The sequence below is a fragment of the Rosa chinensis genome, chromosome 7 (genome assembly GCF_002994745.2).
Source record: "Rosa chinensis cultivar Old Blush chromosome 7, RchiOBHm-V2, whole genome shotgun sequence".
Lineage (NCBI taxonomy): Eukaryota > Viridiplantae > Streptophyta > Magnoliopsida > Rosales > Rosaceae > Rosa > Rosa chinensis.
Genome location: NC_037094.1, coordinates 10126815 through 10150503, shown reverse-complemented (window position 1 = coordinate 10150503; position 23689 = coordinate 10126815). Strand labels below are relative to the sequence as shown.

The following is a 23689-nucleotide window of genomic DNA, read 5'->3' as shown; positions in this document are numbered from 1 at the left end:
TGGCCTGCAAACTGGGCATTTGAAACCGAAGGGCCCAGGGGAAAAGCATTTGAAAATCGTTAGAGTGAGTGGACGAAAAATAAATAATTTCAAATGAACAAGTGAAACTTAATGCTTTCCCAAGTTATTCTCTAAAACCTCGCATGCAGTAATAATATTGGAAATATTTTTAATCATCATCTTTACTGCAATCTTAATCACGTAAAAATAGAACATCTTGCAATCTCTTAAAATCTCATCATCAATCCTTATTAAAATATCCTTTTCAAGAGGTTCGTTTGATGACTAGAAAGGACTGCTGTCTAGCCATCTCATGCCATCAGGGGGGGACTGCCATCCAGATGACGCATCGGAAGGGACTGCCAACCGGAATAGGAGGCGGTGGATAAAAGAGACTGCCAACTAACCACAGGTAGTTAGAAGGGACTGCCAACTAACTAGCTCATGTCATCTAGAAGGGACTGCCAACCAGGTGACTAATCGGAATGGACTGCCAACAGGGATGTAGTCTGGAAGGGACTGCCAACTAGGTAATGCATGCATGCGCTGACTGATAGCCTCCTCAATAAACTGGAAACAACCTCTTTCAATTACATGCTTTCGGAAAGAAACTCGATATTACTTTAATAAATCATTAATAATTCACCGAAAGATAACTCAGGATTATCTCGCTAACTCAAACCTCAATATCTCAATACATCATCGAAAGCATAAATCAAATACTCTGTAGCGCCATCTACAGTGGCAGCGCGTGGGCCCCACGCGCCGCCGACCACCATCTCCGATGGCCACCAAATTTCATCCACAGCATCATCCCAACATTCTAAGCATCTTTCACAACTACAACAAATCCAGAAAACGACTAGAAGTACCTCAACAATTAAGGATAAGTTTGAACCAGAATTATGAATAGTAACCCAGAATTTCAAATCTTCGATTCGACCCCCACACTGCAAATCGTGGCTCAAGGCTAGCGGAAACATGATCCTTGGAAAAAACCGTACCTTCGACGCCGGTTTGGTGGCCAGAGATGGCCGGAATCGCCGGAAATCGACGAAACCTCCGTTCGGCTACAGTAATCTTTGCGGCTCAATTCCGAGCTCCTCCAGCTGAGCCACCTGTTAGCATTAAAGCCACCCTCAAGTGCAAGAGGTACAAGTTATAGAATAGGGGATTAAGTAAGGATGTCGAACCCACGGAGATTGGTAAATCCTTTCCTAGCTAGGGAAAACCTAAGGAAAAACTAGAAGAATATGCAAATGTACAATCACAAACAAAGGCTCACAAGTGAACCAAAGTTCATGGTGAGTATGTGCAAGATGGTGTGTAGAGATTTGATTTTGATTTTGAGATTGGTTTCTATTCAAATTGAAACAATGAAAGCAAGTAATATAAACTAACCTAAACAAAACAAGTTGTTATCAAATGGATGGGAGTTAGGGCATCGGGTTTCACCTTTTGCCTCCCTTGCAAGCATTAAAGCAATTGAATATGAATGATGCAAAGCTAATTGTCCAACTACCCTCTTAGCATCCGGATAGGACTACTAAGGCTTAAACCCCTTTCATTTTATTAACTCTAACCGGATAAGTCTAGAGCTAACTACCTAGAGACAAATTCAATTACCGGATAGGTCTCAATCATTTGCCCCTAAATGCATAAAGCTTAGAGTTTAGGTAACCAAGCAAGCAAACCAATCCTATCTCTAGGTGATTTTAGCTCACTACCCTCACATGCACACATGGTGTGCTTTCATGCTCCCTTTTTGCCTAGAGGTAATCAATCTCTAGGAAAAACTTCATGTCATGGCAAACACATAACTCAAATTGATTAGGTCTAAGTAATGCATTCAACTATTGACTTAGCATGTGAGAATGACAACATGAATTTTCATCAATTTATAAACAAAAGCATCAATCCAAGCAAGTTTGGCTAGGGATTTCAACCCTAGCCCCAACTAGTTCACTACTCACACATAGCTAGATACACAAGCTTCAACATTCTATTAAACATCAAATACATAAAGAGATAGAGAGTAAAGGGTGACTATTGATGATGCCGGAAGAGGTGGTGGAGATGGGTCTCCAAGAACATGATGTGGTGGTAGTCACCTCCTTCTCCTTGCTCCAAGCCCTTGATATTGGTAAGAATAGTGAAATTTGGGATCTCTAAGATGAGTTGTGGTGTTGAATGGTGGAGGAAATGAAGGTTGTAGTGGTGGAAATAGAGGTTTTAGAGGTGGAGATGGTGGTTTTAGTGATGGAAATGGTGGTGTCTTCTCTAGAGAGAAAAATGGATCTTGGATAGGGTGAAGATGATTGAATGGAGTCAAGAATTCTGAATAATTGGTCTTTGGCCTCTTTTTGATCAGCTAGGTGTGTCATCTTTGGTCCCCAAGTGTGCAAGAGATGCTCTTACACCATTGTCCCCCAAATGGTCCCAAATTGGCAAGGTGATAAAAGGACAAGGTGTAGGGAGATATTTGAATTTCAAGTGATGGGAGATTCTCACCACCATGGTCCTCCTTTGCTGGAGAAAAGACCCTCCATGAGCGGAAAAATCGCCGGAAAAGTCGATTTGCAATTTTTTTCCAATCTCCGTGTCTTCTTCCCCTAGCTTCAAATCTCCACATTTCAAGCCTCAAATAGTCATTTTATTCTCAATGCAAGGTTTCCTAACAACAAAAGGAAATGGATTAAAAAAAGTAAAATAGCATGGAAGACAAATCAATTTTCATAATTATGGGGCACAATTGCGTAAGTAATTTGTGACTCAACACCACCGCAAAACACTACCACAGGCGTGACAAGGAGGAGGAAGCGAGCTTGCCGGTACCCGGATTCCGTGGTGGGTCTGCCGGATAAGGGAGAAATCAGAGGAAGAAGAAACCAGACCGAAGAGGAAGAAAGGGTCGGGGGGGGAAGGAGAGAGAAAAGCCGGTAGGTTTCCAAAAATGGAAACTTACCACAGTAACTCAGCTATTTATAAAAAATTACCATGAACAGTAACCTTACTTTTTCGGTTATAACTTTCTTATATGAACTCCGATTTTTACATACCACATATGCACGCGCTCGGTTTAACGTCCTCTACAACTTTCATGAAGAATATTCTCTCAAATTTTGACCCGAATAAAAAGTCAACTTTTAGGGCCCCCTAAAATGTTGAAACAGAGCCCAAAAGTAAATGTAAATGTCGTTTACCCATCGAAAGACTCGTAAACTGGTAAATTTAGGTTTGGGACGTTACATGGTTAGCTGCGATGCAGCGCAGGTCGGCTTCGTCGAGGTACCTCCAGGATTGGCGACATGATGGCGGGGTGCTGGATCGGCTGCATCTTGGGGGGCTGGGTTCGAAGTGGCGTGGCTCAGTAAGACTTCGACGTGGGCGCGGTAGTGAGTCCGGCGTGGGATTGAGGCGACAAGGTCTGAATTTGGATCGGTGGCGAGGTCCAGCATTAGATTGAGGCGGCGACGTCCGGCGTTGGATTTCAGCGGCGACGTTTGGCACTGGGTAGTGGAGGTCGACGACCAATGTGGCTGGAAATTGACTTTTGGCTAAGGTCAGGCCATTCTTGTTGGGCCTGAGTTGGGTCTTCTCTTGGGGCTGTTGGGCTGATAGTTTTGGGCTGGGTTTTTTTATCTAGGCCTTTTTTAGTTTAGTCATTTTGATTAAAATAATTCCCTACTTTCTTAGGGAGCTATGCTTCTAGTTTTTTTAGTGAGCGTCCTCGAGTCTAATTTACTCGGCCTATTTACTATGTCGTAGTTAATAGTCTATAGGCTCATTTTATGAGCATGAAACAGTCAAATGATTGGATCTAATTTATGTATCACCGTGCTACTACCACAAACTCTTTATCTACCCTTGATGGTAGAAGGAGGATATGTAATGACCTTTTCTGGCTTTCGATGAATGATTGTTGCCCTATTTGTTAAAAAATAAGAAGAAAAACTATTAGATTGATGATATCATTCCACCGCTAAGTACTTATTTAATTAATAAATAGAGTTGAGATAATTTCCATCCATTATGAGTTACAACTTACAACATCAATCCGACCACGTGCTAATTTGTAATATTTTTTATTGGAATAATATAAGTAATTTAATAAGTATGCAAAGTATTTGGGTTAATAAGTTGGTGGAAGACCTTCAATCTCCACTCTAAAAACCTTTTTTTTTTTTTGCATTTAATGTATATTTGTTTTTTTTAAATGGCTATATTACTCCTCATCTGTATGGCACATCTTCATGTTTGGATGAAAGAAAGTTACAATTAACGGATAGAGTGTAAATTGGTAAATTTTGCAAGTTTAGGAGGTAATTTCTGCAATTGCATGTGAGGTGTAAATTGACGATTATTGCTAAGTGTAGGGGGTATTTTGGCAATTATATATGTTTAACATTTCATGGGTCTGAAAAGAATAGAAATTTTTTCATGAAATGAGCATTTTATATATTGGAACGACATTGGCATTAGTGGCATCAAATTGATTAGAGAAAAGTGAATATTGCAAAATCAAAGAAAGTGTGTCAACCGTGTTTAATAAGATATTGGACACACGTCGGATGTAACCCTGTGATTCTCCCAACGTTTGATGCAAAAACATACTTGTTATTAACTTTAATTTGTAAACTTCACAAATGTACAAGACATCAAGTGTAGTATTGTGTGCATATACGAGTTGTTTCAAGTGAAGAATGGTAACAAAAGTCTCAAAAGGATGTCCACCACAATGTCGATGGGTAGATCCATCAGCTGCTACGCCAATTTTTCGTTGTGACTGTAGTACTGCGTCCTCAATCTCTGGCACCTCACCATCACCAAAATTCTTTAAGAAGGTTGATTGGTCAACAAAGGGTTGACCAGTTTTCACAAGCTAGTTAAATAGTTTTTTAAAGTTTACTTTCGGTTACTGCATGTGCCCACGATCTTTTTTTTTTTTTTTTTGAAGGATTAAAAGATTTCACTCCTACTCTCATGGTGACTCGAACTCACGATCTTATAATAGGGAAAATTTCAGTAACAGTACATGAAGTTTTCGCCATTGAGAATAGCTTCTTTTAAGTTCCAGAAATATCAAAATAGTACTAGGACTAACAAACCCGACAAATTTTTTATACACACCATTAACTTCTCGTTAGTCTGTATGCCATATGCCACCAGAAATATTTGTAAGGGTCCTTAACCAAAAGCCTTAAAATGAGCCAAAATTATCCCACTTACCCCACCAACAAATTTTTATTCTCACTAACCCAATTTGAATTGAAATTACAATTTTACCCTTGGTCTAATTAATGAATTACAACCACATGCCCTTCTCTCTCTCTCTCTCTCTCTCTGGTCGGCGCCGAGATGAGGACGACGATGACGTCGATGAAGGTGATTCTAGGTGAAGCTGAGGCGTCGATGCTGTCGAGAACGCGCAGCTTGCCGGCGACGGTTTTGGTACTTTGGTAGGATCTGACGGCACCGGTTATCGCTGCTTCTGAGCGACAAATTAGATTTCTGCCTTCGTTTTGGAGAAGTAGAATCTCTGGCTAATCTGCTGAGATAAGCGACGTGGCGGGGGTGGTGGTGGAGCTCTGGCGGGGTCGATGGTGACATCAATCTCTCCCTCCCTGGCGAAAGTTCACCAGCGAGCCCACCTGAGGCGGTTTTCCGATGAGATCGAGCACGGCTTCACAGCTTCACAGAAGGGAGAAGGGTGCCCAAATCAATTTCATCACCTGCCCCCACTACTAGTACCTCTAAACAGCTCAATCAAACCGGTCCTTCCCTTTTCTTTTCTTTTCTTTTCTCTCTTTTCTTCTTTTTGGCCTTTTAATGAGAAATTTTGGTAATATAAAATGTAAATTATTGGAGTAACAAGCTACAGAATGGTATTATGCCAAGGGTAATACATGTCTATTGGGGGGCAATAGATGTTTTGAATTGATGTAATCTTCTCGTTTTTTTTCTTTAATCAAAGTTTTATTTGTGTAGTTTTAGGAAGATTAATTATCATTTTGGTAATCTAAACGTCTATTGGAGGGCAATAGACGTCTACTAGGGGGCAATACATGGCTGATAGTCGTCTATTGGGGGCCAGTAGACGTCTATTGGGGGCAAAAAAACTTTCCGGTGAGATTTTCAGCAAATTTCGGTGGGTGGCAGCCGGTGACAAGATTTCTGCGAAAGTTGGCTGGAATATGGAGAATGGTGACCGGATTCCGGCAACCGATGACGGGCTCCGGCGAAGTCTCCTATGGTTTCTCTCTCTCTCTCTAAGTAACAAAGGGGTGAGAGGTAAAATGGTATTAAAAAAAAATTAAAAAATGGGTATTAGGGAAGACTCCCTTAAAGTGTATTGGATAAGAGGGAATTAAAAAAACTTAATATGGTTCCCTAGAAATGGGGTAAATGGACAAAACTCCCTTCAGTTAGTATATGTATACTTTCTTGTTCTTTGTGAATGAGGTACAGTGTTACTTACATAATGAGACCGATATAAATGTTGCTTTTGTGGCCTTGGTTATATCAGTACATAGTCACATTCTACATTCATCAGCATTTAGCAGAGCTATCAGTAATGTCATGGTGGTAGTTGAAATCTTAAAAGATGTAGACCAAAGCACCGCCCAAACTCCTAGTGAAAGTGAGAACATAAATGGTGCTAAGTTTCGTTTCGGATTTGAAAGGAAACAGAAGGTTGCTTCTTGTTCTTCTCACTACCTCAGCAAGTACAGTTGAGTGTGGGCACACGACCATTTAAGGCCTACAATTTTTAGGTTCAACTACCAAAGTTATAACTCTCGCTTCTTAAAGTAATGTTCAACACTTCAACTAACATTCAGATATAGCTAGCATAACATAGAACTAAATACTGATCTCTGTAAGATATATATGAGAATATGGGTCAATTTCATCCTCAGAAACCAACTTATGGGAAAGGGTTCTAAGAATTACAACCTTTTACTCCCCACTATGTGTTACAAATATTTACATTAATTTAGTAAAACAAATTGTAGGTAGGTTTATATAAGCTTGTTACCTTTTCCCCAAGAAAGTAAAATTATGAGAACCTTCTCATTGCTGATCATAAGTCTCTACATCTTTATGATAAGATAGTGATAGTACTAATGAGAGTAACTCTGCCGATTTATATGTTATTTCAAGACTTATTCATTGAGTTCTTAACTCATGACAGTCAAAAAGCCGCTTACAAATTCAATCATAGAAAGCTTAATAGAGTAAGGACATGTTTGCCATTTTTGAAAAAGATAAAAACTATATAAGCCAGACTGGACCTGCACATCAATAAAATCCATGCCAGTAAGACCAGCAATGGCGTCTATCTCTTTCAGTACCATCACCACCTTCTTCATCTTCATCCTCACGTCTTCCTCTTGTTCTGCCTCTACTCCTTCAACTAAGACAACCCCACATCCCTTCAAGAAAATCTATGCCTTTGGTGACTCCTTCACTGACACAGGCAACACAAGATCTGTCTCCGGCCCCAGTGGCTTTGGCCATGTTGGAAACCCCCCATATGGCATTACCTTCTTCCACCGCCCGACGAATCGATACTCCGATGGGCGGTTAGTCATAGACTTCATAGCTGAGTCACTGTCCTTGCCTTACTTGCAACCCTACAGAAACATAGTGAGAAATGCTTCTAGCTCTGATGCTTCTCACGGGGTTAACTTTGCTGTTGCTGGCTCCACTGCTATTAACCATGACTTCTTTGTCAAGAACAACCTTACACTTGATATCACTCCTCAGTCTATTATGAGTCAGCTGAACTGGTTCAACAAGTTCTTGGAGACTCAGGGCAGCAAAGCAGGAAATTTTGATGATGCACTTTTTTGGGTTGGTGAAATTGGGGTCAATGATTATGCTTACACTCTTGGATCTTCCATAAAAGGTGATACCATCCAAAAGCTTGGGATCAGTAGTGTCACTAGTTTTCTGCAGGTACGATTTTATGTCACGATCTCGTGCTTATGTCTAAAATTATGATTATGCTCCGAAAGTTTGAATTTGGATGTATTTAGCAATAAAAATTTAAGTAGATGATCAAATTTCGACTATGGCTAAACTGTTGCAGGAATTATTAAACAGGGGAGCAAAGAATTGTTGCACTTAGGTCTAAAATTACGTTATTTCGAGTTTTTACTATCCTACTTAAGATGTCATGTTGGAGATGTAATTAGCAGAATACATACTATTTCAACTATGGCCAACTTGGTGCAGGCATTGTTAAAGAAGGGTGCAAAGTATGTGGTTGTGCAAGGTCTGCCGATTTCGGGGTGCTTGCCATTATCAATGAGCTTAGCTGCTGAAGACGATAGAGACAGCATAGGATGTGTGAAGAGCGTGAACGACCAAACCTCTGCTCACAACCTTGTCCTCCAGGCCAAGTTGCAAGATCTCAGGAAACAGTTTCCGCATGCGGTAATCACCTATGCTGATTACTGGAATGCCTATTACACTGTCATGAAGAATCCGAGCCAGTACGGCTTCAAGGAGAGCTTCAAGGCCTGCTGTGGCTCCGGTGATCCCTACAACTTCAATGTATTTGCCGTGTGTGGCACACGTTCTGCTAGTACCTGCTCGAACCCAAGCCAGTACATAAATTGGGATGGAGTTCATCTCACTGAAGCCATGTACAAGGTGATTACTAATATGTTTGTAAGAGGCAAAGCGACTCACCCTCCATTCAGCTACTTGTTGGACATGAAACTGCGTCATGGATGAACTGTTGAACTCGTCGTTGCTTGTCATCTCAAGACATTAGATAGTAGACTAGTAGTTATGAAGAGAAAAACCTGAATTTTCTCTGTGCTATTACTCTATTAGTACTTGAGAATTCTTCGATTCCAATAATAGTACATCTATAAATTTTGCATTGTAAGCATGAATCTCTGAGTCTTAACGTTGATTGTTCTCAGTTCTGGCATATATCCAGATATGAATTCTTTAAAAGATATAGAGAGCATACATTTTAGATGAGCGTAGGCGTGTAGCCATTACAAGTATCAAGCAGAATGATGAGTTGATGACCTATTAGGAGAAAAAGGGAAAACCAGCTTCTCACAACTCTTCAACCCCTTTTATCAGCAAGCAATGCGAAATTCACGAAGCATGAAATGCTAATGTGTGAACAAGTTCACGCATGGTTGACACTCAACTGCAAATGAACTCCCTTTCTCCCTCATGCTTGGAATGTATTACAGTAGGGCAATATAAACAGTACATGACAGCATCCAGATTCCCTTCATTATAATGAAAACTGTAATACAGATAGTACCCTAATAACTATGCTGTTGTTGGCCATCAAGTCAACCAAGATGAGGAAAATCAAAATTGCATGCGGAAAGAGATGACTCATTTATATTTCATATTTCGTCTCTTACATACAGCATGTACATTATTTTGCACAACTAGAAGAAGGAAATAAAACTTTCCACATGAAAGCCTTACCAGACTCTGTACATGTGACGGTTGGCTATTTCTCTATACATCATTTTGTATGTTAGATCATATTAAGTACTCATAGTACATTACAAACAGAGCATCGGGGACATCCTTAGGCAGACTGTTAATAAAAAGATAAAACCGCAACATGTCCTCCTTCAAAACAGTTTGAGTGTCAACCACATCACTTCCACATGTCAGAACCCACAAGTCCCCGGAATCCACTCTCTTTATACTTCCCCGGCAAAATGGGCAAGACACTGACCTTGTGTTCCTATAAAAGTATAAAATATAAGAGTCCAAATATGTGAGAATGGTTGTAAATCATGATCCCCATCATCATAAGCTAAAACTGGATGACAGTCATGAGACTAAAACAACAGGGGAAAGAAGAATGTGATTTATACCAGTCACGGTAGCAATTGATACACATGGCATGGCAGCAATTTGGCAAAACCATTTTGGTGCAAGGCTCTAAGCAGATACCACATTCCTTTTCTCTCTCCACTTCAACATCAGAAAGCTTTATCTTATCCTCATATCTCTTTTTTACAACCATCTCTAGATCTTCCTCTTGGGTGATATCCACATCCAAGGAATCACCATGGAGACGCTGAAGGGACGGTAATATAACATCTGCAGAAACAAAGCAGCTTGTGAATTCCTTGTCATATTGTCATTATACAGAGTTCTATGCCATTTAAAGTTTGAAAGGGGAACCCTATACCCAAAGTGAAACTCTTATAGAAAATTGGAACCATAGCACGAAAAATGGAATCCATTGAAAGAAATTAGTAAATAAATTTTGAAATCCTAAAGTGAAGCTATGCAAGGGACAGACTTTTTTTTCTAAATTGTCCGTAAAAACATATGCAAAAACCTAATATCTATTTATGGATTGAATAGTGTCTTTGACAGATGATAAAATACCAGAATACAAAAAACCATTTACTTACTGTAGAATTGATTGGCAGTAGCTTTTCTTCCATAAGAAGAGATATTTGCCCTCCCGTCTGAGCGCACCTGAAGTAATTGAAACCAAGACATTCAGAGCTTGGACCCAATTATTATTAGGGGAAAACCATTAAACAAATCTGATTTAATTCAGTAACATATGAACAGCTAAGCAGAAACCAACCTTATATACAACTATGTCGAAAAGATTCAAGTAACTTGCAAGTAAACATGAAGACGAGCAATCAATCCATTGAAGCAAAAACAGGAAAATTGGTGCCAACTGATTGTAAACCAATTTCATTTGAAGAAACGTACCACCCTTGCTTCTTGGTATGGAAGCTGCCCTGCATACATATTTGACTCAAGTTAAATCAAAAGTCACTGAAAAGGCAGAAAAGCAGATCAATCATAAAGAGAATCATCTTCTTACATTCAAGTGATTCAACAAAAATTCAAATAACAAGGTTAACAAATTTAGAAAATAAGGTAGGCAAGGACATAAGTCACTTAAAACTTCAAATCATTATGCTTCTAAATTTGCAAAACACTTTGTAAAGCCCTAGCATTAGTTCAATTCTAAACAGCAACAAAGAAACAAAAGACAGCCAGCTGATCAACTTTCTGTGGAAGCCAACAGTATATCAAATCCACCTATTGTGGATGCCAACAGTAGATCAAATATCAGCAAAGATTGTAAACTTCGGATGAAGCTAATATTTATCTATATAAAGATTAAAGCTTGGAATTCTGTCAACAAACTGAAGTTCATATAGCATGAATGTGAAAGAAGAAACGAAAAGGCTTCAGATACTAAGATACACTTTCTTCATTCTTTTTCTTCGGCGGTCTGAAGATAAACTCTTTCTTTATATATATAACAAGACCATTGAAATTTTTAAAAGATAAAAACCAAGCAAAGTCTCCTCATCTCTCTCTGCTCTTTTCTTTGTCAAACAAACAACCCATTTCAATTTCAAATTAGTAGACCTTGCATATGGAAAGTTGGAAACCAACCCATCAAAAACAAAACCAAATTATATAACTCCCATGGAGCCATGTTGACCCTTTTGGGCAATGCACGGTAGGGTTTCAGCCTCAAAATAGTAAATGTACAATATAAAGAAGAGCATTACATGACCAAGAACCAGAAATTCAGAATCCCATCACTGAGTTTTGCATTTCAACAAACCCAATTTCAAAATCAAGCCTAAAAGCAAGAAATCAAATAAGGGTAAAAGAAAATGAAAAGGGGTTGACTCACAGCATATTGGCATGCTGAACATCAGCCTCAAGAACCTTGAGAGAATCTTGATAAGAGGGCCTAGCAGCAAGCTGTTCATAATAATCCATTTTTTTCCTCCCTCTCTCTCTCTCTCACTCAAATTTGCAACCTTTAAAGAAAAAAGAAAAAAAAAACTGAACCAGAAAGAATGAAGAAACCCAAGAGTGTTTTGGGGTGTTAAATTCAGAGAGAATGCAAAGGAAAATTCTGGGGTCTTTAACAAAGAAAGGTCAGGTCTTTGGAGCCTAGAAGTAGCTGTGGGGCTACTGTGATCATCAAAACCCAATCTCCATCAAACACTATAAAAAACAGTGAGAGGGGATGTGAGAGATGAAGACTTGGTCTTGACATGAAAAAAGAAAAATAGATATAATATTTGGTGATTTTGTTTTTGATTAGGTTTTATTATCCAGTTTAAATTAAGTTTGAGTTTGTTGACTTTCTAGACCGTGGCGTTTGACTGCTTTCATTGCTTTTAGTTGAGTGGTTATGAGGTTGGTACTTTTCTTCTGCTTCCAATCACAGGAAAAGTGACAAGACAGGACCACTTTTGCTTTGGTTTATGCTCCTTCTATCAGGGCCGGGTCAAAATTCTGAACCGTCCGAAACCGGTTGTAGTTTCCGGGTCAATTTAAGAGATACCGTATGGGGGGCCCAAAGCACCGGACAGAATCGGATTTCAAATTCCATTCCCCGTCCTGTCCAATAGATGGGGGTATATGTATATTCCTTTGTTGTTTTCATCAAAATCTCCTCGGAGATTTATTTTTTATTTTAAGAACGTGTCATCATATATTAAAAATATGAGGGCGTTTCTAATGAAGATTATTTTAATGAGGGCTAGGACTTTTTAATCATTGGTTTGGGAAACCCACTTTATGATTATATTACGGTAAATTAATCGTCAGATGTTTATGTATGTGTGAGTGTATTACTTTTGAAAATGTTCTTCCAGATTGCTAATTGTTAAGGTACCGAACTAAATCAAATCAATAAACGAACCAAATATGCAAAACATAAATCATTCATGTTCATAACTGATAAATCAAGATTATGAATGCTTTAACGATTTTCAATTTGGTTGAAAAATTACATCAATGATCTCCACATGAATATTTAAATATCTAACGGTTAATTTGTAAAAATGTAACTGAAAAGTGAGTCTCACAAAAAAATCCGCAACTAGTACTCATTTTAGGGGTCCTCATTAGAAGCTCTCAATTAGAAATAGTCAACAATTATAATTGTTAAGATGAACATCTTGAACATCAACAGGAGCGGCCATTAACCTAGAGAGGTTAATAAAAACCAAAAACTGGACAAACCAAATGGTTTTCTTAGTGTTTTTTTTTCTTATATAATGGAAGCTCATTTATTGGAAATAGAAAAACAATACCACTACAAACTGATTTGCTTCCGTGAGAACTGGTTATGCTACTCATCAATACACTCAATTGGTGCTCACAATATAGAGTCAGCTTGAAACTCATTGAAATAATACATGATGATCTCCACACCTTTGTAAGGAATGAAAAATAATAGAAAAATTGAGCTATCCACGAAATGAAGCTTTAGCATCGAGACGCACTCATTTTCCGTACTTATTGATCTGACCAAAATATAACGTCGTCAACTACAAACGAACACCAATTCACCTAATTTTTCACGTGGATCAACAAAATATAGATAAAAACTAATTCAACACTACTAATCAACAAAATAACAACATCTAACAAGAAAGATAGTTGGACATGCCCAACCAATCTTCTTATAAAAGGAATGAAATTAAACATTTTCCTTTTGTTAACATGGTAACATTTCACCAAAACATTTTGTCCAAAACATGGTAACACTTCCCTCACCCACCTCTCATGTAATTGGAGTTATTGGATAAGAGATTAATCCTAGTGAATGCCGCTACACTGTGCCTTGGGTGCCGACACGTGGTAGGGAATGATTCACTCAGAACAGAAATTTAATAGACTCTGCCGGACCATGTTTCTACAGAAGCTAAAAGGACAAAACAAAAGATCTCTCGGGCATGCCCCTGCTCAGGGTTTTTCTCAAAAAAAAAAAAAAAAAAAAACCCTGCTCTGGGTTTTGTCATTTAAACACTCAATTGTTATCAATGCATGCCTGAACTCAGTTACCGTTGGGACTTGAGAAGCCTTAAATTGTGGAAGTGCTGAGTGAGAAGATGAAGAGGAGGCTTCATTTTTCTTCTTTGTAGCTCAATTTTCTTAGCTGGGTGAGTTCTACTTCATCTTGCAACCTAGTTAATTACAAAGGGGTTAAACCCGTTTCTTAAATCTTATACATTCTCAAGTTTTGTTGTGTTTTTTTGGTCTGAAGAAAAGGTGGTTTTTGACAAGCTCCAAATCACTTAAAAGATCCAAGAGTTTCTGGTGGTAAGCCTCTTCCCCTCATAATTTTATGTTTGTTAGTCTAGAAAGATTGTTTCTTTCTAGTGAATTCAAGTGTTTTCAAGACTAGTGTTGTGGGTTTTTCACAAAAAGAAGCCTTTTTGGATTGTTAAAGTTGTTTTTTTTTTTTTTGCAGTGAAAAAAAGCTGCTTTGAGTGCTTTCTTTTATTTCCCTTGTATAAGAACCTTGCATCATGTCTGATTTTGTGCTCATGGAGGGTGAAGATCCTTTGAATTCTCTGTTTTGTGTTATTTTTGTATTATTACTTTCCATTATTTTACTGGGCGTTTAAAATAATCAAGACAAAATTTGGGATAATTTCGCACATATATACAAGTTCAGTTAAATGTTATTGTGGTATCTCTATGATTTGGTGTGGTTGTTCAAGTTGTGTCGAACCACATTTGTCTGTGTTGGGTCTAGAAAGGAACTCAGATAGATATGTGTAAAATTAGGGAACTGGTTCATTAGATCAGAGTCTTCAGACTTAATTCTTGATCTTGATGCATAGGTCTTCTGCAACATGAATGAAAGCATCAGAGTCCAACTTCTACTTGTACCTCCTTCATTTGACAATGGATGTGGATGGTGTTTGGCAATGGACTGTGCTTCCCTGATATGCTTAGATTTTCGTAATTACTTAGACATGCTTTCTCCATAAGTATAGACATCAGTTTGGTTAATTTTTTGTACCTTACCTGTGATCTACTAGCTAGAATTTGCATGGAAAGTCATTGTCTCAATCATATTAGCTGGGTCCTTTCAGAAGACAAACTGATTATATCATCAACAAGTCATAAATCTTACTTTATCTTCCACCATGTTGAGGTCTTTCCAATCTGTGCTCCCTTTCCCCTATTTGGATGACATTATTGTGTTACTAAAATATATTTTATCCTTTATCTAATTTCTTGTTCTTCTAGAGTAGCAATAATCAACCAAGCACCGGAAGAGATGGTTCATGATTTCGAAGCTTGTGCAGATTGCACTCAGAAGTGTTTGCTGATTCATGGGAATAAGAAAAGTGGTTCCCATATTGAAACCTCTTTTTTCAAAATCATGTTTGGAAAACAGTTTTCTAAATTTATGGTATGATACTTCCCATACATGCTAATCTGTTCCGTTTTTATTTTCTCTAAACTATGTGGACTCTCTCTCTCTCTCTCTCTCTCTCTCTCTCTCTCACACAAACACACACCAACTCAGTGCCACATGGTTCATGAAGTTGCAAATTGACAAGCTATTTTGTTATTTTCTCTTTTATGAGGGTTAATACTTAATACCCCTATAGGGAGTCTTTTTTTTTAATGTTAGTTGTAGCATTTCCTCTGATAACTATAATAAAATACAAAGATAGAATCAGTTTCATATTAATGCAATTATGCGAAACTCTAAGCATGCCATCTCAATGCAGGAATTGCCTCCAAAAGTTGCTCGTATTTTGTTATTGTCTGATCGGAGAACTTTTCTTGAAGATTCACGAGGACTGCGGTGGAAAGTTGCAATATCTAGTGTTAATGGTTCCTGGGCCTTTCAACAAGGATGGAATGCTTTTGCACTAGACCATGACCTACAAGTAGGAGATTTTCTGGTCTTCAATTACGTTGTGGGTTCACATTTTACTGTTAAGATATATGACAACTCTGGGTGTGAAGTGAATCTTTTTGAGACCATACATCAGAACAACAGAAATAGGGTTCACACAGATGGTCAGTGCCACACCATTGGTAAAAGTACAGTGAGCAAATCCGTTTCAGATACCTTTGCTGGTCCAGATGCAGAAATAAGTAAATGCTTGAATGAAGTGCATGGTATGAAGAAACCTCTAATTATCACAGAAAATGCTTCAGATCACGATGATGATGAAAGGTCAAAGTGCAAGCGCAAAGCAGAATTTGCTGACGACATGTCATGTATGATGGAAAGAGAATATGGACACCAACAAGGAGACAACAGAGTCCGTATTCTTGATTTGTCTAGTTTTGAATCATTCAAAAAGATAAAAACCTGTGGCAGTGATGGAAGCAATAAAGTTGCTGCAGTGAATGAAACACATTCTCATCATGCTGATTCATCACTGAAATTGAGAAATGAAGTTAGCTCAGTTAAAATTCCAGTGGCCAAAGAGTTGGTGGATAGAGTAATTCCTTCAGATGCATCTGAGATTGAAAGGACTCAGAAAAATAACTATTCTGAATACAAGGTAAAGGGGGCACCCCTGTCTGATAAAGATTCATCCACCAATGTGACCTCTGGACATCTCTTTCCAACACTTCCTGAAAATCCTGAACAAAAGGAAGAGATCTTCTCTGATATTTCAAACAGAGCAGCCAAAAAATGCCAGTCTGCTAATGTATCAGGTAAGAGGAAATCTCCCATGTGTTTTTCCTTGTGTTTATTTTATTTTATTTTGTATTTGCTGTAGTATACATTGTATTCTTCATGCTCAGTATCTTATCTTCTATTCTGTGTGTTCTTAAAATTATTATCAGGCAATGATCATCAGGTAGCAGTATCAGGAAATGAACATGATTTGATTGATGACACTTGTCAAAGTGCCAACAAAAAAATTACTGAAATTTCAAAGTCCTGCGGTATTCCCATTGCTTTCCTCTCCCAAAATGGTTGTTTATATTCCTTCCCCCATTCAATATTTCCTGCATTTTGATGTAGCGCCTTCTTTTTCTATGTGGAAGTGTGATCTAAAAGTTTGTTCGAACAGATAAAGTGATGAAGGTCATTGAAAACAAGCCGGTGGAGTTGACTTCACATCCATGCGGTCAGGAGGTCATTCCAGAAAGTAATGGTATAATACTATAATGTTGTTTTTATATTATCTAAAAGTTTATTTTGATATATCTTATGTGTTACTCTGACAAAAATAATTGTTTTAACAGATATTGTGATGATGAACATTGGAAAAGAGTCTGTGGATTTGACTTCAGATCCATGCAGTCGGGAGGTCATTCCAGAAAGAAAGGGTATAATGTCATTCTTACATTGTCCAAATGTTTATTTTGATTTATATTATGTGATACTCTTTACAGAAGAATTTGTTCATGGAGCAGATAAAGCTGGGACCATCTTTGAAAATGTTATTGTGGACTTGACTTCAGATCAATGCAGTCAGGAGTTCATTGAAAAAGGTCTATATATTTATCATTTCGGGATAGGTCCATTTGTGTTTGAGAGTGTATTTTGCTGGGGTCTATCTCAAACTCTGAACCAACTAAGGTGCAACTAAATGCAGAGGAATCATTAGATCTTTCCACCAAGGTTGGAATACAAATTCCTTCAGGTCCAGCTGAGTTTGAAAGGACTGAGGAATGTAACAAATCTGAAGCCAAGGTCAATAGGGTACCGTCTGATAAAGATTCATGCACTGAGACCTCTGGGCATCCCTTCCCAACACATTCTGAAAATCCTGAAGAAAATGGAGAGACCACCTCAAAGAAAGCAACAAAAGAATGCCGGAATGCTGATGGATCAGGCAAGTCCAATTGAACTTATATGCTCCTATTTGTTTTTCATTGTGTTGTTGCCTGACTTTGTAATGTCTATTATTCTTTATCCTCCGTATCTTCATCTTTTGTTTATGTTTTCTCAGAATTATTATCAGGCAAGGATCAGGTGGTACCATCACAAAAGGAACCTGATTTAATGTATGCTAGTTCCCCAAGAGACAACAAGAAATTGACTGGGATTTCAGAGTCTATTCATAATCCCCTTACTTTTGAATGCCAAAATTATGGTTGGTCCCTTCCGTGCTGTATATGTTCCTGCATTTTCTAATGGTGTATATCACTATATCTTGGGTGATATTTCTAACAAAAGGAATGATTTCTCAAACAGATGTGATCATCAACGAGAAGGAGTCTGTTGAGGTGACTTGTCAGGACGTCATTCCACAGAGAAAGGGTATGATGTTATTTCTAGATAACTTTGTTTGTATATTCATGTATATGGATGCATGAGTGTGTTTTGATGTGGGCTTCTCAAACTCTAAAATACCTGCAACTCAGCCATCGATTTCTCTATGAAAAAGGATTGATTTCTTAAACAGATACCATCATTGAAAACAAGTCTGTTGAGGTGACTTTAGAACTATGCAGGCAGGAAGTTATTCCAGAAAGAAAGGGTATATTTTTATTTCTGCATTACCTTTTTAATAAAAAGCCCTGTTTGTCTTCATGCATGAATGTGTTTTTTTGTGGGATATCTCAAACTCTGAATTGCCTGCAATGCAACCATTAATTTCTCTAACAAAACGATTGATTTCTTGAACAGATACAAACGTCATTGGAGAAGAGTCTGTTGATTTGACTTTAGATCCAAGCTGTCAAGAGTTCACTCCAGAAACAAAGGGTATAATTTTATTTCTACATTACCCTTCGAATCCCTGTTTGTCTTCATGCATGTGGATGCATGAGTGTTGTTTTCTTTGGGCTATCTCAGACTCTGAACTAACTACAAGCAACCAAATGCAGGGGAATCATTAAAGGTTTTCAACAGGGTACACAGACAGCTTGCTAATACAAATATAAGAGTAGTTCCTTCAGATGCATCTGACCTTGAAAGGACTGAGAAAAGAAATTATTCTGCAGTTAAGGTCAGAAAGGTATCAACTTCTGATAAAGTTCCACACACCAAGCAGACCTCTTGTCATCTCAACCCAATACGTCATGTACATGTTGAAGAAGATAAAACAAACATCCCTAAGATTTCAAACAGAGGAATAAACAAACTTAAGACTACTGATGGATCAGGCAAGACACAATATGCTTACATGCTCTCTAGATGTTCATTATGGATTTTTTCTTTTCTTTTTTTCCTGTGTATACTGCTTGTCGTACGCAATGTTTTCTTAGTGATCAGTCATTTTGTTTGTTATGTAGTGGCTGCATCCCAAAAGGAACAAGTTTCTATCGGTGACAGCTGCCAACAAGCCAAAAAGAAATTTACTGGAATTTCAAATTCTTTTGAAGCTCCGGTTACTTCTGGATCCCAATATTATTCAGGTCTGACTTCCTTTTGTTTTCTTTAAGTCACTGCATCGTTTTTGTGGCACTTTTCATTTTTTGCCAAGTATTGTTGAACATTATTTTCTGAATTATCTAATGTGATAGTGATTCACTATTAAAAAATTGATTGTTGAACAGCTAAAATGTCAAAGATCATGGAAAAGGAGTTTGTAAACTCCAGTTCAGATCCATGCAGTCAGGAGATTATTCCAGAAGTTGATGGTATGATGTTATTTTTACATAATCTTTCTAAGAAAACTCTGTTTTACCTCATTTGCATGAATGCATTATCATGCCTTGCTTTGGCTATCTGAAAATCTGACTTAACTACAATGCAGCCACATCAAAGCTCTCTAACAAGTTGCAGAGTCAGAGTAATTTTGCAAGAAAAAATGACAGCGCTCTTTCAGTGGTAAAACCTGAACCCATTGAAGATGCAGGTGCAACCTTTCCAAGTTTCACAATCTCCTGTTTGGCAACTGACCGTCAATCTTTTCTGGTATGATATTTGATTGCCTTATTAATTATGTCTCTCCTCATACACATTGCTACAACTGAATTCTAGTCTGGTTTCACGTGTGTAATTTGTTGGTGGTATTGCGTTGCTACCTCCTTCACTTCTTGCATTTGTTTCGAGTTTCAACACTTGGTTATTTCTAAATGCTGTCAATTCATTAGTGAGAAGGGTGATCTGATAATTAACATGAAGACTTAATTACTACCATATGCAGAAATGCACAATGTTTCTGTGTTCCATTGTGAGAAGGGTGCATGTTATATCTATAGGCTTCTATAGAAAATTCTTATTGGCCAGAACATGCTTGCATGATATCATCTCTTCTGTTATTATAGCATAATCTTTCTAAAAACTAACTCACAGTAAGCATTCTTTTGATTTTCTAATCTCTTTCCGCTCTCATTGATACTTGCGCAGGAGTTGCCAAAGAGTTTGCCATTACCCTTGAACACCATGAAGGGAAGGTCTAAACTGGATAGGAGGATAGTTTATCTTCAAGGTCCTGATAAGAGATTGTGGCCAGTCCTCTACATTCAGAAATTTTTCTTCAGAACTTTGGCAAATGGTTGGGAGGCTTTCAGCATGGCAAATAATATTGAACAAGGAGATCGATGTACTATTGAGGTCACAAATCAAACTGAAGGCATATGTACTGTGCACATAGTTAAGATGAGAGATGATATGGAATTCTATGAAGAGTATGAGCACAGTCCTCTCATTGACCTGTCATAACAGTGCTTATGAACCACCTTTGACAATCTTAGCTCTGTATGTCCATCAGTCTTTTGTGTAGAGCATTTTAAACCACAGCTTATGAACCATCTTATGCATCAGTCTTTTGTGTAGAGCTGCTTAAATCAAACCATCACTAACAATCTATGATCAGTATGTACACCAATCTATTATGTGAGGCTGTGAAACCAGTGTTTGTGAATCATATAATTGGTTGACTATTACTGTTGTGTGTTACATGCTTTGACAGTAGTTTTGGAACCTTGGTACTGATTGGTCCATGAATTAATGATAATGTAATTGCTTTATTTATCAGTTTATCATCGGATTATCTATATTGGATGTTGGTCATGTACACAACTTGCTCCATCTGGTCCCATTTGGTTTGTAGTTCGAAGTTCTTGCAATTTTCATCAGGAGAATAGAAGAGGAAATCAAAAGAGACTGAAAAGTTTTCAATGTTTGCTCATTTGGGCATTATCAAGTTTCTTTTCCCTAATTTCAGCTTACCAAATATGGGAAAAAGAATTACTTAAGAATGGAAAAGCCTCTAATCCGCAAATTAAATGAGATCTCAAGTCCTCCCCATTCAGCATATGTAAAGGAACAGGTCCTCCCATTTAGCACACTGAAGAGGAACAGGTCTAACAATAAATCACGTAGAATATCAAAATTAATAAATAACTTGTGTATGGTTGCTAGAGTTCACCACTCCAACCTTGTTTCTTCATAAAAATGGATGATGAACTCAAGTAACACTGAAAAATGTGGGGGTTGCATTTACTTTTAACTACATCAAAATAAAAACTACCTTAATTATAATTAACTACATAGCTTCAAATTATTTCATTTGTCAACTCTACAGCAGCTGTAGCAGACACTTGATTGTGTTCTTGGGCAACCCTTCTTCTCATCTCAACCAACCATTTCAGCAACACTACCAAATGGTCATATAGGCCAAGAGCAATGTAGAGCCCAATCCCACCTATGATCCCATTTGCTATGGAATATGTGAGAGGCATGAGAAGCATGGTAATGAATGCAGGCACAGCCTCTTTCATGTCTCCCCAGTTTATGTCCTTCACAACTTTCATCATCATCACCCCAACCATTATAAGTGAAGGTCCTATAGCCCAAGGAGGCACACTAGACAGTAGAGGAATGAAAAACAATGACACAAAGAAACACAAACCAATTGTCACCGCTGTTAACCCTGTTCGGCCTCCTTCTCTCAACCCAGCCGATGACTCCACATATGTTGCAATTGGTGACATTCCCAATGCAGACCCAACAACGGTGGATCCAGCGTCGACAAGGTAAGCTAAGTACTCACCTTCAAAGCCACCTTTGTCATTCACAAACCCTCCCATTTCTGCCATGGTGAACAATGTGCCTGTGGTGGCGAGCACATCAACATAGAGCAATGTTGCCAAAGCCACCCAAACCTCTGATTTGTTGAAGTTAGTAAAGCTGATAGCTCCAGCTGTTGATTTGATTGTGTGAAAATCTACCACTCTCTTGAAATACAAGTAATTTGTGTCACCAGTTGGGGTGTTGGGAAAGACTGTCACACTTGTGTCCCTAAACCATGAGATTAGTGTCACAAAAACAATGCCATATATCATGCTACCCTTGATATTCTTCATTAGGCCAAAAGATGTAATCAAAAAGCCAGCAGAGGCCAGCCAAAATTTAGGGCTATGCATTTTCCCTCCAAGGCATTCACCAGTTGAGGGGTTTGTATTGGCACAGGCTGTGATGGTGACCAAGGTGGAGGGATCTGGGCCGACTAAGCCCACACCCTGGTGGATTTGCAAGCCCACAAATGCAATGAAAAGCCCAATTCCTGCCGCGCAAGCGAGTCGAACCGGGCGTGGAAAGAGCTTGGCAAGCTTTTCTCTAAGACCAAGAGCAGACATGGCAAGAAAAGCACATCCCTCAACAAGAACCACAGCTAGGGCAGTTTGGTATTTGATGGGCCCACTGCCATGAAAGCCCACTAAGTTGTAGGCCAAGTAAGCATTTGAGCCCATACCAGGGGCCAAGCCCAAGGGCAAATTTGCCAAAACTCCCATAGCAATAGACCCTATCATGGATGATAAAACAGTACCAACAATAAGGTCACTCTTGGTGTTTGCAAGACAAGCTTCGTAACCTGGATTTGGCTTCAACATGCAGTCTGGGCCAGCAGCTGTTTGGCTTGCAGGAATGGAGCAGTCGGAGATGGAGCACGTGCCACCCGAGTCGGCGATGATGGTGGCGTTGACGGTGATGATGTAAGCCATGGTGAGGAAAGTGGCCAGCCCAGCTCGTAGCTCTTTGGTAAAGCAGCTCTTCCTTGCCTCCAGCTTGAAGTATTTTCCAACTCTGCTCCTTGCCACAGCGTCGTTTAGGCTTTTCTCGGCTTTGCTCCATGTCTTCCCTATCCTTGTGAGTAACCCATTTCCCATTCCTGCACTACAAAGCTCTCCCCCCATCTTTCTCTTTCTCTCTCTTTCTTCCTCTCTGACTCTTTGGGTATGAATGTGTGTGTGTGTGTTAGGGTGGTCGTTAGACTTAAATATATAAGCTTGAGGGTTGGAGAAAGGGAATCTTCTTAGATTATGGATAAATGGACTGAAAAGTACTGCAAGCTGTGTTTAAGAATTGCATGTAGGCGTTTCAAGAAGCGATATAACTTTTAGGTTAAAAAAGAGAGAGTACAGAATCATCTAGAAATAGGGTACAGTAGTACTAGTAATTATGAGAAAACCTCCTCGGGTATTAGATTAAGATACTCAACCTAGATCAAACACATAAATATAATCTCTCTCTTAAAATATGTGTAAAAACTTATTAGTGTGTAACGAAATTAACATGCTTAATACATTTTTTGAGAGACTATGTTGGGCATAAAAAATTCTCGACAGCTCAATTTAATTACATATATTTTATGGAAAATGCTATGGTGAAATGTCATGTTTTAATTAACGTACAGTATAATTAAGTACTCCAGCCAACAGAGACAGCGTGGTTTTTGAAGAAATAGATTTTGATAAGTTCATAAGCAACTACAAATATTTAGAATAGTAGCTACCTAATAAACACTTGCATTTTTTTAACTCTCAATTATTATGAATTATATGTAACACACTCTTATTCTGTAACTTGTCAACCAATTAACTTTTTGGCAGCTCAATAACTTGAGGAACCAGAAGAATGATGACAAATTAATATGAATAGACTATACCTATAGATTCCTCAATTGGATAGAAGAATGGATTCGTAACATGCACAAATAATACGACTTAATTA

At 38.4% G+C, this 23689-nt stretch overlaps 4 protein-coding genes across 11 annotated transcripts; 2 read left to right on the top strand and 2 right to left on the bottom strand.

The window, feature by feature from the left end:
• Window positions 1–7301: 7301 nt before the first annotated feature.
• Window positions 7302–8926, top strand: LOC112179839 (GDSL esterase/lipase At3g48460). Its single transcript, XM_024318325.2, has 2 exons — window positions 7302–7959; window positions 8239–8926. The coding sequence occupies exons 1-2, from the start codon at window positions 7312–7314 to the stop codon at window positions 8740–8742; spliced, it is 1152 nt and encodes a 383-aa protein (XP_024174093.1). The 5' UTR covers window positions 7302–7311; the 3' UTR covers window positions 8743–8926.
• A 410-nt stretch (window positions 8927–9336) lies between these two features.
• On the bottom strand, window positions 9337–12072 carry LOC112179840 (E3 ubiquitin-protein ligase AIRP2). Its single transcript, XM_024318326.2, has 5 exons — window positions 11681–12072; window positions 10601–10763; window positions 10419–10485; window positions 9870–10098; window positions 9337–9736 (listed from the first exon to the last, which is right to left on the bottom strand). The coding sequence occupies exons 1-5, from the start codon at window positions 11767–11769 to the stop codon at window positions 9526–9528; spliced, it is 759 nt and encodes a 252-aa protein (XP_024174094.1). The 5' UTR covers window positions 11770–12072; the 3' UTR covers window positions 9337–9525.
• Window positions 12073–13726: 1654 nt separating this feature from the next.
• On the top strand, window positions 13727–20716 carry LOC112176104 (B3 domain-containing protein Os01g0905400). Of its 8 annotated transcripts, none has more exons than XM_040512167.1 (18): window positions 13727–13949; window positions 14054–14109; window positions 15049–15214; window positions 15540–16485; window positions 16618–16749; window positions 16848–16925; window positions 17023–17106; window positions 17194–17271; window positions 17376–17615; window positions 17733–17876; window positions 17978–18043; window positions 18189–18263; window positions 18413–18490; window positions 18613–18891; window positions 19021–19143; window positions 19285–19368; window positions 19485–19645; window positions 20081–20714. In XM_040512167.1, the coding sequence occupies exons 3-18, from the start codon at window positions 15080–15082 to the stop codon at window positions 20393–20395; spliced, it is 3018 nt and encodes a 1005-aa protein (XP_040368101.1). In that variant the 5' UTR covers window positions 13727–13949; window positions 14054–14109; window positions 15049–15079; the 3' UTR covers window positions 20396–20714. The 8 variants fall into 8 exon arrangements, with proteins under 8 accessions (XP_040368101.1, XP_040368099.1, XP_040368100.1 ...); XM_040512165.1 differs by having other exon boundaries at window positions 14059–14109; window positions 16848–16931; window positions 20081–20713; XM_040512166.1 differs by having other exon boundaries at window positions 15054–15214; window positions 16848–16931; window positions 20081–20713.
• Window positions 20717–21094: 378 nt separating this feature from the next.
• On the bottom strand, window positions 21095–22926 carry LOC112180211 (adenine/guanine permease AZG2). The gene has a single exon (XM_024318729.2). The coding sequence runs from the start codon at window positions 22870–22872 to the stop codon at window positions 21232–21234; it is 1641 nt and encodes a 546-aa protein (XP_024174497.1). The 5' UTR covers window positions 22873–22926; the 3' UTR covers window positions 21095–21231.
• Window positions 22927–23689: the final 763 nt, after the last annotated feature.

Bases quoted from the DNA above. Each gene is read 5' to 3' on its own strand.
- LOC112179839 (XM_024318325.2), top strand. From the start codon at position 7,312: ATGCCAGTAAGACCAGCAATGGCGTCTATCTCTTTCAGTACCATCACC. The intron at 7,960-8,238 runs GTACGATTTTAT...AACTTGGTGCAG, and splicing joins GTGTCACTAGTTTTCTGCAG to GCATTGTTAAAGAAGGGTGC.
- LOC112179840 (XM_024318326.2), bottom strand. From the start codon at position 11,769: ATGGATTATTATGAACAGCTTGCTGCTAGGCCCTCTTATCAAGATTCT. The intron at 10,486-10,600 runs GTTGGTTTCTGC...CAATTACTTCAG, and splicing joins TCGACATAGTTGTATATAAG to GTGCGCTCAGACGGGAGGGC. The intron at 9,737-9,869 runs GTATAAATCACA...ATACTTTTATAG, and splicing joins ATCAATTGCTACCGTGACTG to GAACACAAGGTCAGTGTCTT.
- LOC112176104 (XM_040512165.1), top strand. From the start codon at position 15,080: ATGGTTCATGATTTCGAAGCTTGTGCAGATTGCACTCAGAAGTGTTTG. The intron at 18,044-18,188 runs GTATGATGTTAT...TTTCTTAAACAG, and splicing joins CGTCATTCCACAGAGAAAGG to ATACCATCATTGAAAACAAG. The intron at 19,144-19,284 runs GTCTGACTTCCT...ATTGTTGAACAG, and splicing joins TGGATCCCAATATTATTCAG to CTAAAATGTCAAAGATCATG.
- LOC112180211 (XM_024318729.2), bottom strand. From the start codon at position 22,872: ATGGGGGGAGAGCTTTGTAGTGCAGGAATGGGAAATGGGTTACTCACA.